The 18,239-nt window shown below is 47.3% G+C and overlaps 1 protein-coding gene across 1 annotated transcript in view; it reads left to right on the forward strand.

The window, feature by feature from the left end:
• The window catches only part of Cdh13 (cadherin 13), a 1,030,912-nt gene that overhangs the window by 987,526 nt on the left and 25,147 nt on the right, over nt 1-18,239 (forward strand). The window contains exon 11 of the mRNA XM_021169677.2: nt 7,292-7,434. Coding sequence (XP_021025336.1) covers nt 7,292-7,434 — 143 coding nt within the window. The remainder of the gene's footprint in view (nt 1-7,291; nt 7,435-18,239) is intronic.

An 18,239-nucleotide genomic window follows, 5' to 3' on the forward strand; every position in this document is an offset into this window, starting at 1 on the left:
CTCTCTCTCTCTCTCTCTCTCTCTCTCTCTCTCTCTCTCTCTCTCTCGATGTTTTATCACAGTGGCAGAAGTAGAAACCAGAACACGAGACAGGGAGTTGGGACCCTTGGCAAAGGTGTGTGTGTGTTCCAGACTGATCTCCCTGCCTTGCTCCCTGCAAATGCCCCACTCCCACAGTAGAAGGCTGTGGGAGGTACTGGATAGAGTGGGGATGAGGGTGCAGTCACTGTGTACTGCAGGAAGAAGGCTCCTCAGAGTCTACACAGAGCAGGTGTAGACCCACAGCTTGAACCATGAGCCTGGCTTTGTGCTCCCCTAGAGCTCTCACCACTGAAACTCAGTCACCCTTGGTTCCCCAGAACCCTGTCACTGTCCCTGCCCCTGCCCCTGAGCCAGCCTCCCCCCAGGAACACAGGATCTACTGATGACTGCTTAGACCCCATCGTGAGGGGAGAGTGCCAGCTCAGTAACACATCTTGCTGGTCCCAATCTCCTCCTCTAGGCAGCCTGCCAGGCTGTGTCCATTGACCTTCAAGGCACAGGACAGGTTCAGCCATCCATCTTACAAGACGCCCAGCAGAAGGTCTGCTTGTTAGCACCTTCTGGAAAGTGACAAGCCTCTGCTCAGCTTGGTGGCTGATGGGGTTCTGAGAGCCAGGTGCTGGCACAGAGCCATGTGTGTCCATTAATGAACCCAGTGAGATCTCAGAACAAACACACACCAACATCCATGCTGGCTTCTGACCCATCTTCTCCTTTCCCAGGGAGCTTATTGCTTGAGAGCCTTCCTGGAGAATAGCCTCAGTCAGACACACACACACACACACACACACACACACACACACGCACGCACGCAGGCCAATGGCATCAGTCCCCTCCACACAGGTCCAACTTGACCTGCATGCAGTGCAGTTGGACCTGTGTGGAGGGGACTCACCAGGGCCATGTGCTGTCTGAGACACTGAAAACAGACCATTCTATTATTTTAAGGTGTGTGTGTGTGTGTGTGTGTGTGTGTGTGTGTGTGTGTGTCTCGGCAGATACCCTAACCATAGAAGCCAGAGACTCCACTGTTGTCAAAAGTTAGTAGCCAGCTAACTGTTCTTCAAAGAGGACAGCCAGGACAGAATGACGACTCCCAGCAAGAACCAAAGGTCACTCAGAATAGAAGAAAAACATTAATGAAGAGTTTAGAGGAAAATATGAAATTTTTTTAAGTTTGTGTTACCGCACACAACCTTAGGTTCTTCTCATTGTGAACACTGCTGGATCTATGCTTGCTGCTTTTAGTATCATGTCCCCAACAGTGTTCTGAGACAACACACACCACACTCCACATTCAACAAGCTGTCCACAGATGAAGCAGTTGTCTTTCCATCAACATGGGGGCTTCATCTGCCTTCCAAAGCCTCCCCTGGCCTGCTATCTGTCCCCTCCTCTGAAGTAACCATAAATTTCTCTCTCACTCCCTCTTCTGGTGACTTCCCCTGTCAGGCGGTGGCTTGCCCTGGGTTTCCTTATGTTCTCAAACATGCCTGACACCGCTCTGAACTTCCTCCTAGCCACTGGCTGCCTGTATCTTGCTAAGATGGACACTGTTGGTGTTGGTTTGCAGTCTTTGGGCTGTTTTAGTCCCTCAGAGATTTCTCATTGACTCTGCTGACCAAGTAGAGGCCAAGACTCAGCAAGGTGTAGGGATCGTGAGATAATTCCAGACACAGGAAGGAGTTCACTCAAGGCTCTGCATAGAAAATATTCAAGGATAGAACAACCCCATGGGACTCATTCAGATCTGTGTTGTTAGGCCTAAGATGTGCCCACCAGCATGAAATACAATGCATGCAAATACAGAAGAGAAGGGAGATGAAGAGAGAGGGGAGGAGGAGAGAAGCGTGGGGGTCTGCTGGCATGTTGTCTCATGCTTATAATCCCAATGGAAAGATGGAGGGTAGCCACTAATTTGAGACTAGCTTTGGCTATGTACTTAATTCTAGGCAAGCCTAGGCTAGAGTATTGGACTCTTATATCAAAAAAAAAATATCCAATATAGATAGATTATTGGTAGATAGATGGATAGATAGATGATAGATAGATAGATAGATAGATAGATAGATAGATAGATAGATAGATAGATAGATATAGATGATAGATTGGTAGATAGATAGATAGATGATAGATAGATAGATAGATAGATAGATAGATATAGATTGGTAGATAGATAGATAGATAGATAGATCAATAGATAGATAGTAGATAGATAGATAGATAGATAGATAGATAGATAGATAGATAGATAGATAGATATAGATGATAAATAGATTGGTAGATTGGTAGATAGATAGATTGGTTGATAGATGAAAAATAGATTGATAGATAGATAGATAGATAGATAGATAGATAGATAGATAGATAATTGACAGACAAGGACCTACCATACATACAGCAACCCTAGAATTCTTGTGCACATCTCAACTGGAAAGCCAATGATGTAGAGCAGACAGCTCATGTGACCTGCTCTAGACAAACAGAAGCTGGTCTGAGCCTGGGAGACAGAGAGCCAGGTTGGAAGCACAGTTCTGCCATCTAAAAGCTACTGTAGTACTTGAACAAGTGCTGGTCCACTCTGAGCCTGCTTCTTCTTCTGCAAAATGATGCGATGGTACATTGTGAGGCATCTTCTGGGGTGGAGAAGTGGGTTGTGGACGTGTGCTCCCACTTATAGGTGCTGCGGGAAGCAAAAACTGAGGATGGGAGACACTTGTGGCTTATTGTGAGGGAAATGATTCTCACGTCCCTTGCTGTGAGCATGATCAAATAACCTCGCATGTAATAATATTCTGTTCCCTTTACTGGGGTGGGTATTATTCACTTTTCTCACCGCTGTGACAGAGTATCTCACAGAAGCAACTGAAGGAAGGAAGGGTCTACTTGGGTTCGTGGTTTGATGGGACAGTCCGTGGTGACAGGGGAGGGGGAAGGGGCGTGGCATCAGGAGCGGGTGGCAGTTGCTTACATCGTGTCTCCATCGGGGAAGCAGAGATATGAAAGTTGGTCCTCTGCTCACCTTCTTCTTCTGATTGTATCCAGGATCCCAGCTGTGGGATGGAGCCATTGGTAACCAGGGCTTGTCTTCCATCCTCAGTTCCCCCATTTGGGAAACACCCTCATAGATACACCCGGAAGTGTGTCTCTATGATGATCTAAATCCTGTCAGATGAACGGTCAGGAGCCTCTACACATGGGTCAGCACTTGGGGTTCTCCACATGTAGCCATGGACCCTGACTCCTTGTCTTTCCTCTGATTCTCCCATTTTATACCCTTCTTTCTAATTGTTGGTTGGCCCGCCCTCAGCTTGACACACTATCTGCACCCAGAACTGGCCCCCAATTCTATCTGTGCCTTCCAACACCGACACCCACACAAGGCCGGGGCTTGGCAAGAGCTCAAAGCATGTCCGCAAGGCTACATTACATACTGAAATGAGCTCTGGTCCTAATTTGATTCTTCTTCTTCTTCCTTTTTTTTTTTTTTTTTTTTTAACTCCTGTAACAAGCAAAGTTCACATTACAGATAAATTGCCTGGAAATTTCAATTTAATAAGGCATATGCGTTTTTCGGGTCCAGAAGCACAGAAAACATTTTGCAGGGCTGGTATTTTCATACTGAAAGGTTTATTAAAAGGACAGCTTTGAAAATGTCAGAAATTTACATAGTGTGTCTGGCCAGTTGGCTCAAAAGGGCTGATTTAACAAAAGTACTCAAGAGCCATGACGTGGAAGAGCCTGTTGGCAGGTGGCCTTGAGCTGAGGTCCCCTGTGGAGCAGGGAGGAAGTCCCTGCCACTCCCCAGCTGTCAGTTTGGATCATGTGGATGGCATGAGCTGTGCCAGACTTGGCAGTATTTAGCAGTGGAGTAGCCCTTGGCCTCCATGTCCACTAGGTGTGTTCTGACTAAAATTGTTTCATGTGCGCATGCACGCACACACGCATGTGTGTAGGTGTGCATGTATGTGTAGGTGTGCAAGTATGTGTAGGTATGCATGTATGTGTAGGTGTGCATGTATGTATAAGTATGCATGTATATGTAGGTGTGCATGTATGTGTAGGTGTGCATGTATATCTAGGTGTGCATGTATGTGTAGGTATACATGTATGTGTAGGTGTGCCCATGCATGTATCTACACATATATGTAGATAACAAAGGTCAGCATGGGGTATCTTCCTTTCTTTAAGAGCACTTGAGCTTATTTCTCTAAGGCAGGGTCTCTTTCTGAGCCTGGGGCTCTCCGGTCCTGTGAGGCTGGATAGGAAGTCCAAGGGTTTTCCATTCTCCACATCTCCCCCTGCCACACTGGGAACCAGAGCTCAGGTCTTCACGTTTGTGCAGCAAGTGCTATGCCAACCGAACCATGTCCAGCCCCTACCTGGCTACTTATTTTAATATCTATTGTTGTTACTTTTAATTATGTGTGTGTGTGTTCGTGTACATGTGTGTGCATGTATGTGTGTATATTTGTATGTGTGCATGTATGTGTGTGCGTGCATACACACACATGAGTGTAGAGGCCTAGAGAGGCCATAGGCATGAGAACCTCTGAAATTGGAGTTATGTCAGCCTCCTGATGTGAGCCCTGGAAAACAAACTTGAGTCCCCAGCAAGAACAATGGATGCTCTAAATGGCTGAGCCATCTCCCTAGACCCTATCTGGTTACTTTTCTTTTTGAGACAAGGCCTCACTGTTCCATTCCTCGCTGGCCTGGAACTCCCTATGTAGACCAAGCTGGTCTCAAAGTCACAGGGACTCACCCACCTCTTCTTCCCCAGTGTTAGCATTAGAGTGTCTGCCCCGCCCATCCTCCACCCGGTTCTTTTTAAGATAGAAGAACACTACAGCATCATGCCTCAAAGTCCTAGCTTGCCTTAGACCCAGGGCATCTCAGGCTGCTAACACTGGAAACTCTGTGGCACTGTCACTTCTGAGATCATGACACCACGCACTGATGTCACCCAATGCCTCTGAACAGGAGTCAGCAAGACAACCTGTGAATTCGCTGCCGAATCACAGCCTCCGAAGACGGTAAATGGCGTCAAGAGAAACAACAGCACCACTGGACACCAGCCTGAAAATTTGGGTTGCTTAGTTCGGTTTTTATTTATGTTCTGAACTGAGTTGCGTCGAGTGGGAATAAAATACGGTCCATTTAAAATCCTCATTATTTTAAATCTATTGAACCACAAGTCATTCCTGGATCCACCGTGAACCTGTCACCTGGAAAATGAGAAGCAAATGTCAGCTTTCTTTGTGTGCTCCCGCTGCACAGTGAGTCCCACTGGAAAAGATGCAGCCAGCGAGCTGAAGGCATGCTTGGCCGTGCACTCCAGTCCCAGCACTTGGAAAGCCAAGATGGAATTTGTGAGTTCGAGGCCAGTGAGCTCTACAGAATAAAACCCCATTCCAAACACCAGGGGCTGGGATGAAGTCAGTGGTAGAGTGCAAGTCTAGCATGCACAGATCTCCGTGTTCAATCTGACTGCTCCATCATTCACCAGGGACCCAACTTAGCTCTAGGGACAGTACCTAGCCTTGAACATGAGGAAGAGACAGCAGGCTGGATAAAGTCCAGCCCCTGGAATCCACTGTACTAGCATTGGACTCAATCTCAACTGTGTCTTAGGCTACTTAAGTACTTGGGCTACTTTTGTTGGGTTGCTAGAACTTTAGTTTTTCTTTGCTGTGTCTTAAGAACAAGGCTAATCCAGCTTCGTAGGGTCGTTGTGAATCACAGAGACAGAAGTGTTACTCTGCAAATGTAGCCCAGAGCTGGGCACAGATACAGATACCTTGCTTAGTCTAGACAACTTTGACCTCATCCTCACACCAGAAAGCTTAGACAATGGCTAGGATGGCTGATCCACATGGCCCATGTCAGGGCATGGCCAGCAAGGACCTGTGTGGGTGATAAGAACCGCAGAGATGTCACACGGGGTTTCTGAGAGAAGCTATTGGAGTGGGTCTTGAAAAACAGTTGAGCTTTGCCAAACCTCCATCCCTCCCAGCACAGCCACCACTGTGATAGCATTGATTCCAGAGCTCCGCAGTCTGGAATTAGCTACAGAACATCACATGCAGAGATGCATGGTGGCCTAAAAGCCACTGCACCCTCAGGTGCCGTGCATGGAGCCTGAGACTCATAGGGGCTTCTTCAGATGCACAGACCCTGCCATAGCTACCACCAACTCACAGCAAAGAGCTGTGCCCTGCTGGGCTTGGCACAGATACATGTCCTCGACACCACACCTTGGTTTCCTTATTGTGAAAGGAGCTGATATCTCTGGGCTGGCCAGCATGGTGTGCATGTTGGCAGACACTACACCAGTAGGATTGTGCCATGCCATGTAAGGTCTTTGGTGTGATACAGGAGGCTGTATATATACATATATATACATATATATATGTATGTATATATATATATATATATTATTAAGTGGGTGCCGCACCCTGATGCTGTCACAGGAGACAAGACCAGAAATCAACCCTGGGCGCTGTTCCTCGGATACCGTTCACCTTCTTCTTTGAGACATTGTGTCCCACTGTCCATGGTCTCACAGATTAGGCTAGGTTGGCCAGCTTTGGAGTCCCAGGGATCCTCCTGTCTCTGTGGCCAACAGGCACAGAAGCCCTGACTCTGAAGCAGGATCAGGGACAGTGGCTGCCAGTTAACATGCTCTGGTCCACTTTGAAATGGCATCCTAGCAACCGTCTCTGACCAAGTTGCCCTCCTCTGCTTACCCTCTCCATTTGTGTCCCCCCTCCTTTCCTGCCACCTCCACCCACTCCTGCCTTGGTTCAGGCGTGACAACTTCTGTGAGGTCGCTGGGGTTACCCTTGTTCAGAGCAGTGAACTGTTCCAAGCATCCACCCATCCTGTCCGTCCCTTCAATATGGCTCATCTCCACTTGCTCTACTGGAAGTGTGCCCCAGGGTATGACAGAAGAGCCTGGGCTATGGCTAAGGAGAATGGCTGTGACTTTGACATCCATGAAAGCCAGGCAGATCCTAAGAGCCTCCTCGTGTGAGGTAGTCGCTAGCAGGAAAGGAGGCTTGCCTGTCACCTGTACAGCACATCACATGATCAGAGAGCAGCCTAACAACTGAGCAACTGGAACGGAAAGGTTCGAGGGTTAAGCATGGCCTGGCGCTGAGCCAAGGAGTCAGGGCTCTATGCTCGGTACACAGCTCTTCACTCTAATCGGGATGCAGTCTGATGTCTGGGATATTTTCCCCCTCAGGTACTCTGTCTACAAGGACCCAGCAGGCTGGCTGAGTATCAACCCCATCAATGGAACGGTGGACACCACAGCTGTGTTGGACCGGGAGTCCCCATTCGTCCACAACAGTGTGTACACGGCCCTGTTCCTGGCCATCGACAGTGGTGAGTCGCTTGGGAAGGACTATCAGAGTGCATGTGTGTCACTTTCTGGTGTGTGTTGTGTGTTTCTTCTGAATCAGGGATTGGGCATTCCTGAAGAGGAGGAAGGGAGTGGGAACAGATAAACCACTGCTACTCACACATACATAGGATCAGTGACAGTCCCAAGCCAGGGAACCTCAGACTTTGTGGAAAAGTAAATATGTCCATCTAGGGGTCAGACCTGGGGCTCACTGGACTCTCTCAAGGATGGATCTCAGGATAGGAAGCCACAGTTTGTCTCAGCAATGTGTCTCAGCTGCACAGGCGGTTCTGCGGTGGAATGGGAGATCATATCACTGACCCCTAGAACTGAATTGTCTGCATGGATTTGTCCCATTGTGACACAATTCCATGGAAAGACATTGGATCCTCCCAGCCAGTTGCTGCATAATACAAAATTCTGCTCCTTCAAAAGCTAAGAACTCAGTATCCGATGCCAGACACCATGCCGGATGCTGGGGACACGGCAGTGAATGGGCTAGAACCCGTCTCCTGAAACACGCATGCGAGCAGAGTGTGTGGCACCTCAGGCACTCTCTGTTCTTTGGGGGTCAGACTGTGTGGCAATGGCAGACACGGGGAGAGTCCTTAGGAGATACACGGTCGGTGGCTTGCGCCAGACGCCGAAGCACATGAGAAGGGATCAGGTTCTGGAAATGTCACGGAGATAGCGAGTACAGAGCTGGCAGGGTTTGCTGTGAACTGTTACTGAGGTCTCCGTCAGGCTGTGTGTTTCCAACTTCTTGGTGTCTTGCTCTGAGATCTGAAGAAGTGTGTGCAGATGGCAGAACAGCATCTTAATTCAAGAGCAAAGGTGCAGGCCAGATGCAAGGGAGCCACAGGCTCTGGGCAATAGTTACTCCTGAGCAGCGGGTTACATTTTGGCCTTCCTTTTGAGGGCTCAGAAGGAGGGAAGGTTGGTTCAGAGGTAGGAAATGGGTAGTTTTGGCATACCCTATGGTAGGCTTGGATTATGTGAGACTTTATTAACAGCCAGTATCCTTTCCCATGATGCATCTGATCATAATTATATGCATGGCCAATCTTGCAAACACAGGAGGCAGGAAATAAAGGGTTTCCCCTAAAAGTTCACTCAGAGGCTACAATTTGCCTGACTGTGAACACACGTGAAACCAGTTCAGGTTGGACCAGTGCCCTAGTTCAAGAACTATCTCAGGGGCAGGGATCAGGGTTGAGGCCAAACTGAAATGTCTATTATATCCAATGCCCACAAAGTATCTATATCTTCCGGATTTTTTTGTAAAGCAAGCTGTTCCGGGTTAAAGAGGGAGTATCGAGTCTTCCTAGGTCAAGACCTCATGGGCCTTTTATATATGCCCATCATACTCAGCAGCCAGGTGTGAACTAAGAACTGCCAACCCAGCTTCATGAGGACACACATGGTACGAATGAGCCATCCGTGGCACACAATAGACAGCGTGAAGTCAGCCCTTGAGTCTCACCTGCCACGTCAGAGCTGGAAGGGAGAGAAGCAGGGGGCTGGTAGAGGAGAGGCCGGGGTGCCTCTGCTGCAAGCGGCTATGGAGACGTCGGATGGATGGCTCTGGGCAGGTCATAGCTTCAAAGCATCACAGACAATAGACAGGGAGATGGCTCAGTGGATAAGGGTGCTTGCCACCAAGCCTGACAACCTGAGTTCTATCCCTGCGGCTCATCTTCTAGAAGAAGAAAACCAACTTCTTCAAGTTGTCCTCTGACCTCCATCATGGGATGCACACGCCTCCATCCATAAACACGTACGCTAATAACAAATGAAATCAAAGACAAAGACAAAGTATTTCAAGTGGCCAGAAGACCCTGAGTTCTTGAGGTGGAATTGCTGTGCTGAACCAGCTCGTGGACAGTCACTCAAGACACCAAGAGAGCTCATGAACAGTCATCCACCAAGAGCCAGAGCAGACAGAGAGATGGGAGTTCATGAGTACTAACTAAAATGGCTGACCTATTAAGAGTCATACCTGTTCTGACCAGAGTAAGCCCAGAAAAGCGCCTCCTCCATCCTGAGATAAAGACTATCACAAGGGGTGGGGGGACAGCAAAACTTAAATACGGGTGGGTTGATATAGAGTTGAACATTCTAGTAGCCCTGGAGACAATGAGCCTGGGAGTTGGGTCATGAATCAGGCTACAAGTGTGTGAAGAGGAGAGAGGAGAACTGAGCAGGCACCACATGGTTAACAGGTGGGACCCAGGGCCTGCAATGTAGACCACACAGCCATCACAATGCATGGCTCAGAACAGGGGCCCAGGGATGTGCATGGGGGCCGCTCACTGTGCATGAAGTCATGTGGCCAGCCTTGGGATGCGAAACTTAGACTTGATTCTGTCAGCTTCCAAAACAAACTGCTGTAGAAAGACAATTCTCAATGCCAAGATGTAAGGTGGGTTGGATGAGGGTTTATTCAGCTTATAATCCCAGGTTACAGTCCATCATAGCAGGAATGCCACAGTGGCAGGCATTTGAAGCAGCTAGTCACATTACATCAACTGTCAAGAGCCAAAAAAAATAAATAAATGCCTGCACACCCACTTGCTTGCTAGCTAGCTTTCTCCATGCTTATTATCTTAGCACCCTGCTTAGGGAATGGTGCCGCCCACAGTGGGCTGAGTCTCTCCACTCAATGAACAATCAAGACAGTCAATCTCTCACAAATGTGCCCACAGACCAACCTGATCTAGACAGTCCCCCAATTAAGGGGCTCTTGTAGGTTATGTCAAGTTGACAGGCCAAACTAACCATCGAAGTGCAGCATTCATTACATCTTAAAAGAATGTGAACATGAGGGAAGTCGGGGTACTAATCTAGACAAACTGGGCAAAGGGTATAAATCTTAAAACCGAGAAAGGTGGCACAGGTGCCCCAGCCTAGAGATCAGGAATGACCTTGCAACAGACAAGGAGCTTACCTCAGAAGACGAGTCCCATCTGGCTTTGAGATAAATACGACATGATGTCTCATAAAATGCTGCCAGTAAAGGAAAGGGCAGTCAGCACAGCCTGTGTCACATGCTACATAAACAAGGGTGGCAGTGATGGACAGCTCTGGGACACCACAACACCAGGCTCTGAACTGAATGCAAACATCTGAACATCAATGAAACCCATCATTCTGTGCAATTAATCCGTGCTGATTTTAATTTTGTTTCAGAGTTATTTATTTATTTATTTATTTATTTTATGTGTCTGAATGTTTTGCCTACATGTACATCTGTGTGCCACATGCATGCCTGGTTCCTGTAAAGGTCAGAAGAAAGTGTCAGATCCCCTGGAAGTAGAGTTATGGACGGTTGTAAGCCACCATGTGGGTGCTGGGAACTAAACCCAAGACCTTTATAAGAGTAGCAAGTGCTCTTGACCACTGAACCACCTCTCCTGACCCTATACACTAATTTTAAAGATGTTTTGACTTCTGGATTTTTTTAAAGTATCCAGAGGCTGGTGAGATGACTTGGTGGATAGAAGTGCTTGCTGCCAAGCCTGGGGACCTGAGTTCAAACCCAGGTCCACAGTAGAAGGAGATAACAACTCCTGCAAGTGCTCTGACTTCCACCCCTGAGCCCTGTCACACACATATGCACATGTACACGCATATATGCACACATGCACAATCAAACACACACACATGCACACATTCGTGTACAAACACACACATGTACAGGAAAGTACATATATAGGCATGTACACACATACATACAAATGTAATTTTTAAGTTTAATATTCAGACCAGCATTTTTTTCAGGATGAAAGTATAGTCAGTGCTGTATTCAGTCTCCAGCACTACATAAAAGATAGAAAGATTCCTCTAGGACATCAGTTCCTCACCTTTGGCTTTTTCCATCCTTCACGTTGCTGGCATTTTTCTATGAGGCTGAGTTTTATTGTGGTTCTCACTAGCTGTCTGGTTTCTAAGGGCATCCTATAAAGCTCGTGCTTCTGCGGAGAGGGAGGGAGTGGTCTCCATTGTTTTCTCAAGGTGTGGGTGCACAGAGGACAGACACCTGTGGGGCCTGTTGAACTCGGTGACTCAGTTTCCATGTAGATCAAGGAGGTTTGTTCCTGCTTAGAGCGTTGCTGTGAGGAGAGAGAAGACGCCAAGCCCCTAACCTCCCCCCCCCCCAAGAAGCCAAAAAGTTTCTCAAAGCTTCACAGCATGAATTGCACCTGGATGGGGCCGGGTTCCTGTAAAAAGCGGAGCCAAGGCTGATGCTCCAGCACCCGAGAAAAGCCAGCCCGGGTGGACCCTTGCCTAGCTCGCTTAACTCTATCATCAGACAAGGAAATTCAAAACCTGCTGCCACAGATGTCTCCGGAGGATGGAAATGTCCCCAGAGTTGTGAACAGAAAACAGGTTGGGATTAATTACCACACAGGACTTTGTGAAGAGGGGTAGTCGTATGGAACAGAGCCCCAGAGAGTTAAAGCAAGGACAGCCAGCAAAGGCCATGTCCATCAGAGGGAGTTGTGAGCAATGGCTGCCTCGACGCTTGCTGGAGACTTATCTCTGGGTATTAGGTTTATCTGGGAAAAAAACAATTTATCTGGCACGCCAACAGGTGTCTCAGCTTTATCCAGAGTGAGGACTTGTGATTATTAATTTGCTACAAAGTCGGCTATTTGACGGGATGAAAGGCTGAGGATTTTTGTCATTTAACGCCCGGGAAGCTAAATCTCCATAGTTGATTTTCTGCAGACTGACAATCACTCCGGAATTTGTGCAAACACAGCGATAAAACACAAGGCTGCGACAAGTGCCAGGTTGGATATAGCTGCAAACCTAGCAAGTTCCAGCAGTACCCACAACCTTTGTTATAAAAATCAGTTATAACAGACACAGCAAGACGAGAGAGAAAGAGAGAGAGAGAGAGAGAGAGAGAGAGAGAGAGAGAGAGAGGAGCTGGTCCTGAGGGATTGAAAGGACTTGTGGATCTGATTCTGGGTTAGAGGCAGTCATCCGCCTACCCCTACACCCTCTCCCCACCACCCCCCTCCTCCAGGAGAGGGGGGGGACAGAAACACTTGTGAGAGTCAGGTGGGGGGAGGGGAGGGGCACATTGCAAACTTAAGAGGCTTTTCCATTATGGACTTCCTTTTCTGCATATTTTAAATTTTTCATTTAGGTGTAAGCACACAGGATTGAATGTGGAAGTGCATGTATGTGCGGATGCCCACTATCTTAGTTAGGGTTTTACTGCTGTGAACAGACACCGTGACTAAGATAAGTCTTATAAGGACAACATTTCATTGGGGCTGGCTTACAGGTTCAGAGGTTCAGTCCATTATCATCAAGGTGGAAACACGGCAGCATCTAGGCAGACATGGCACAGGCAGAGCTGAGAGTTCTATATCTTCATCTGAAGGTGGCTAGTGGAAGACTGACTTCCAAGCAGCTAGGGTGAGGGTCTTATAGCCCACACCCACAGTGTCATGCCTACTCCAAAAAGGCCACACTTTCTAATAGTGCCACTCCCTGGGCCAAGCATATACAAACCATCACACCCACAGAGACCAGAAGAGGGTGTGGGATTCCCTGAAACGAGACTCGCCATGTGGGTACTGTGAACTAAACACACTGTGGACCACTCCCTCTCTTCCAGAGAGCAGCAGGCACTTTCTCTCCAGGCAGCATCCCAGTGGACTTTCAAACGGCTGTAGGGAACCTCCTGCAGTCTCCCAGGAAATAAGAGACCAGCTAGAGCAATCCAACTAGGTTCTCACTCACGACCCCCGAAGGTGCCAGGGAGCTGAGCTGACTAGAGAGATGGGCCACTCTTCCAGATCCAGAAGAGCTGTGTCTCCTGCAGCCTTCAGGAGCTGAGCAGCCCGGGGCCATGAATCACAGCAGAGGCAGGCCAGATTTGACCATGAAAGGTAATACTTGAAGCCTGGCCTCACCACCCAGCTTCACCTGCAACTCTGCAGAGGAGGCAGGACCTCAAGCTGTCTGGGAAAAGTCCACAGCAGAGAACAAAAACCAATTCACTCCTATATAATAACCTTCAACTCATAATCTAAAACAGCAGTTCTCAGGGCTGGAGAGATGACTCCGCGGTTAAGAGCACCAACTGCTCTTCCAGAAGTACTGAGTTCAAATCCCAGCAACCACATGGTGGCTCACAACCATCTGTAATGGGATCCGATGCCCTCTTCTGGTGTGTCTGAAGACAGTGATAGTGTACCCACATATATAAAATAAATATGGCCATATGCGGGGCCGGGACCAGGGCCGGAGCCAGCAGGGCCAAAAAAAAAAAAAAAAAAAAAAAAAAAAAAAGAAGCAGTTCTCAACCAGTGGGTCGAGATCCCTTTGGGGGTGTCAAACAACCCTTTCACAGAGGTCACCTAAGATGACCAGGAAACACATATACCTTACGATCCATAACAGTAGTAAAATTACGCTTACAAAGTAACAACATCAACAACTTTGTGGTTTGTGGATCACCATAACGAGAGGAACTATATTAAAGGGCCGCAGCATTAGGAAGACTGAGAACCACTGTCTATAACATCCCTAGGATGAATCTGTAATTGATAGTCAAAGGGAGAAGCAGACTTGTGAAGATATTTGAGACAGCATGTCCAAGACCTGGACGGAAGGAAAGGACCGTCAACCTAAGTTTGGGATCACAAATAATCAAGAAGTCGTGCCAGAACTGAGATGCATCAACCTCCTGAGCTCCATTCTGCCAGGAACCATTTAACAGCAGAACCATTTAACACAGATTTGTGATCTGTGACCCGAAAAACAACATGACGCACAGAGAGAATGAAGAATTGGGACACACGAGACTTTAGTGGTGTGTATTCATAACTTTTCTAATCATGTTCAACACAAACCCGACAAGAAGCAACTTAGTGGGGAATTTGCCTGAGAGGGTGTGGTCCGTCATGGCGGAGCAGGCATGGTGGTGAGCAACTCCAGGACTGTAGGCATAGAAACAGGCTGGACTCGCCCCTCCCCCAAGACTCACTTCCTCTAGCTAGACTCCACCTTTGAAAGGTTCAACAACCTCCCAAAACAGCGCCACCATCTGGGGACTAAGTGTTCAAACACCATTGGGGACACTTCTAATCCAAACTGGAGTTCCAGGACAGGATGTGATGTCATGCTGGGCAGCCGTTGAAGATACCATCAGGCACGTCCCCAAACGGATGGAAGACGTGAAGAAGTTTATCAAACCACAGGATGAACTTGAAGGAAACACATCCCAGGACACATTCAGACCGATGAAAACTGATCATGGAGAAATGCTCAAAACACTCTGGGGACAAAACAGCTCAGCCTCGAAGCACTGGCTCAGCACTGGCAAAGCTCTGCCTTCCTTCCCCACCTGCAAAACTGAAAATAGCCTTGCCTATGTCTATCATTTCTGTGAAGAAATACCTTACAGGAGCCACCGAAGGGAGGGAGGGTCCGCTTGGGCTCAAGGGATATAGGATCAGTCATGACAAAAGAGCGAGGCAGCCAGAGAGCAAGGCTTTCACACTTATACACACACAAATAAATGGTCAAATAAATCATGTAAACATTTAAATGACCTAAGAAGAAATCAAATAATCTTAAATACCCCAATATTTATGGAAAAAAATCTTTGTTGAGATCTTTCCAACTAAGCAAGCTACAGGCACAGATGGCAGCTTCGTGTTTCCAAACATTAGAGACGGAAGAATACCAATCTCACAGAAACGCTTTCAGAAAGGAGAAGGGAGAGACTCTTAGCAACTGTTCTTGCGAGATCGTGTCTTATCTAAACCGTGGCAAAAATCTTACAAAAAAATTAAAATCACAAACCAATCTAACAAGCATAAATTTTAAAATCCTAAAAATAGTAATGAGCCCAACAGAAATGATAAAATCACCCTAACACCGGCATTACAGATGGTTGCATAGTAGGGGATAGAAAGATGGCTCAGCAGTTATGAGGTCTTGGTGACCTTGCAGAGGACCCCAGATTGGTTGCCAGCACCTAGGTAAGGTGGCTCACACCCACCTGTAATTCCAGCTCTAGGGAAATCCAACACCCTCTTCTGGCTTCCATAGGTATTACACCCAGGTGTGGGGTAAGGAAGGGGGGGAGGGAGGGGAGGGAGGGAGGGAGGGAGAGAGGGAGAGAGAGAGAGAGAGAGAGAGAGAATGAGAATGAGAATGGAGGGAGAGGAGGGAAGAAGGGGAAAAGGGTTGCATATTTTTTTAAAGATTTATTATTATATCTAAGTACACTGTAGCTGTCTTCAGACACACAAGAAGAAGACATCAGATCTCTTTATGGATGGTTTGAGCCACCATGTGGTTGCTGGGATTTGAACTCAGGACCTTCAGAAGAGCAGTCAGTGCTCTTAACCACTGAGCCATCTCTCCAGCCCAAGGGGTTGCATATTGATTCATGATTTAAATATATACATATCATACATTTATATATATTTAGCAAACTAGGAAATGTCCTTAATCTGATTTGAGCTCCCAGGCACTGCCCCTGATGCAGCCAACATCTTGCTCAACAGTGCAATATTAAGGGCAAGAGCATTTCTCTGAGACCCGTCATCTTCAGAGCAACAGGAGGAAAACAAACAGATTATCAGGCTTGGGAATTAAAAGAAATAAAAGTCTTGATTTGCTGAGACTGTAGTAGATTTAACCAAGTTGTCAGAGTACAGGAAACTGTTAGAAGGTAGAATTTTTATTTCTTGAGACAGGGTGTCACTATGTACGCCCTGGCTGGCCTGGAACTCACTATGTAAATCTGTCTCCCTCTGCCTCCTAATTAAAGGTGTGTGCTGCACCATGCCTAGTAGGAAATGGAGTTTTTAAGATATTCAGTGATCACAGAAAGCCAAGCAAGATGTAAATGTAAAGAAAGATGTCCGACTTCTCTACACTGAAGCTACAATTTAAAACATAAGAGCTTTTTGGTGTGGCCTTGTGGGTAAAGCTGTACCGTTAACATTGACCACCAGGCTGGAACTACAATGACCCACTCACACCCACCATGATGGGTTAGAAGGGTTTACTGACTAAGCAATGGACAGCTACTGTCCTCTCCCTCCCTCCCTCCCTCTCTCTCTCTCTCTCTCTCTCACACACACACACACACACACACACACACACACACCCTCCTCCCCCACCTATTCCTAAAACTTGGCACAAAACTGGTTGCAGAGCGCCACCTAGTGCCCACAGGCTCACATAGCAAGGAAAGCAGGCCCTGGGAGCATTGTTTTTTCTCTGAGCAGGGGTTGTGCTGGTCTCCGAGAACACTGTAGCTGTGGAGTCTGTGCTGTGTTTGCTGACACCTGGCATCCAGAGCAGCTGAATAGCAGCTTGCTGGGAGATGCAGCTATTCTGGGTAGGATTCGGAGGCCCAGCCTTCTGTCTACATGAGTGGGGAGGTATACCATGTTTATGGACTGGACGATTTCAGGCCATTGAAATGACAGTTATTTCCAAACTGACCTCAGGACTGAGACACAGTGCTGAACAAAATCCCAGTTCCTGGGAGGTGGCAAAATTGATATATTGTGACTTCAGAGTGTGTATGGAAACACAAGGAGGTAAAAGTCACCAAGGCGATCCTGATAATAAATTGGAAGCCTTGTGCCATGTACCTTCAGCCCTATTAGTAAATGGTAGAGATTGAAACTGTGTGATGTTTGCACAAAGAAATAAGCTTGTTCATGAAATAATATCCAGAGCAACCACAAACACGGAGCGCCGTGTGACTTATGCATTTCTTTGATCAGACAGAATACGTGGCAGAAGCAGTTTAAGGAGGACTTGGGGCTTATGTGGACTCGGGTTCAGAGCACACAGCCCACCATGGTAGAGAAGACATGGAAGGTGGTGTGGCTTCCCCATAGTGTCAGAACCATATCACAACAGCCTCTTCACACAGTGCAGCTCAGGAAACCAGAAATGTAAGCCCCAACCTGAAGCGGTATGGCCTTCAAAGGTCTTAGTGACCTATTTCAACCTGCTACACACCATGTCCCAAAGTCTGCCCCATCTTCCAAGACACAATACAGCGGTAGACCAGATGTTCAAACATGGGAGCCATGGGGAACATTCCAGACTCAAATCAGATCAGCCACAAAATACTGGGTTCCTGATTATAACATGGGCAATGAAGACAGCCATGGGGTGAGAAAATGGGGTCTGTGCTGGGTTAAATAATATATCCCCTCACCTGCTTAAGCCATAGACAGGAATTAACTCTAAACACGAAAGTGGAATAAAACATCATTTATAAAAAAGTGTGAGTAAATCCATGTCTTTATTGTAATCAAAGATTTTATGAAAAAAGGGGAAAAAAACAAGATACAAAATACTAACCACAAAGGAAGATAGATCGGAGCTACAGAAATGGCTCAGTGGGCAGAGGCACTTGCCACCAAGCCGGGACCCAAGTTCTGTACCAGAACCCAAGTGGTGGAAGGGGAGAAGCCACTCAGAGTCCTCCTCTGACCTACAGGCCACTGTAGCATGTGCACATAGATGCACACACATGTACAACACATATATAAACGTGTGGCACACACATACTCACATCCCGAAAGGTAGAGGGTTTTCCCACACATCCGGTAAAGTAGAAAAGGATGGTTCTCATTCACACAGAAGAGTGTGTCAAAACAGTGAGTGAGTGGCCCACACCTACTTACAGAAACAGAACGAGCCTCTCAAAGACAGCATTGAGTGAAAGACTGCATCTTTAAAAAACATCATGGGTCGGGAGTGGTAGTGCACTCTGGAGGCA

Source organism: Mus caroli, chromosome 8 (assembly GCF_900094665.2).
Source record: "Mus caroli chromosome 8, CAROLI_EIJ_v1.1, whole genome shotgun sequence".
NCBI lineage: Eukaryota > Metazoa > Chordata > Mammalia > Rodentia > Muridae > Mus > Mus caroli.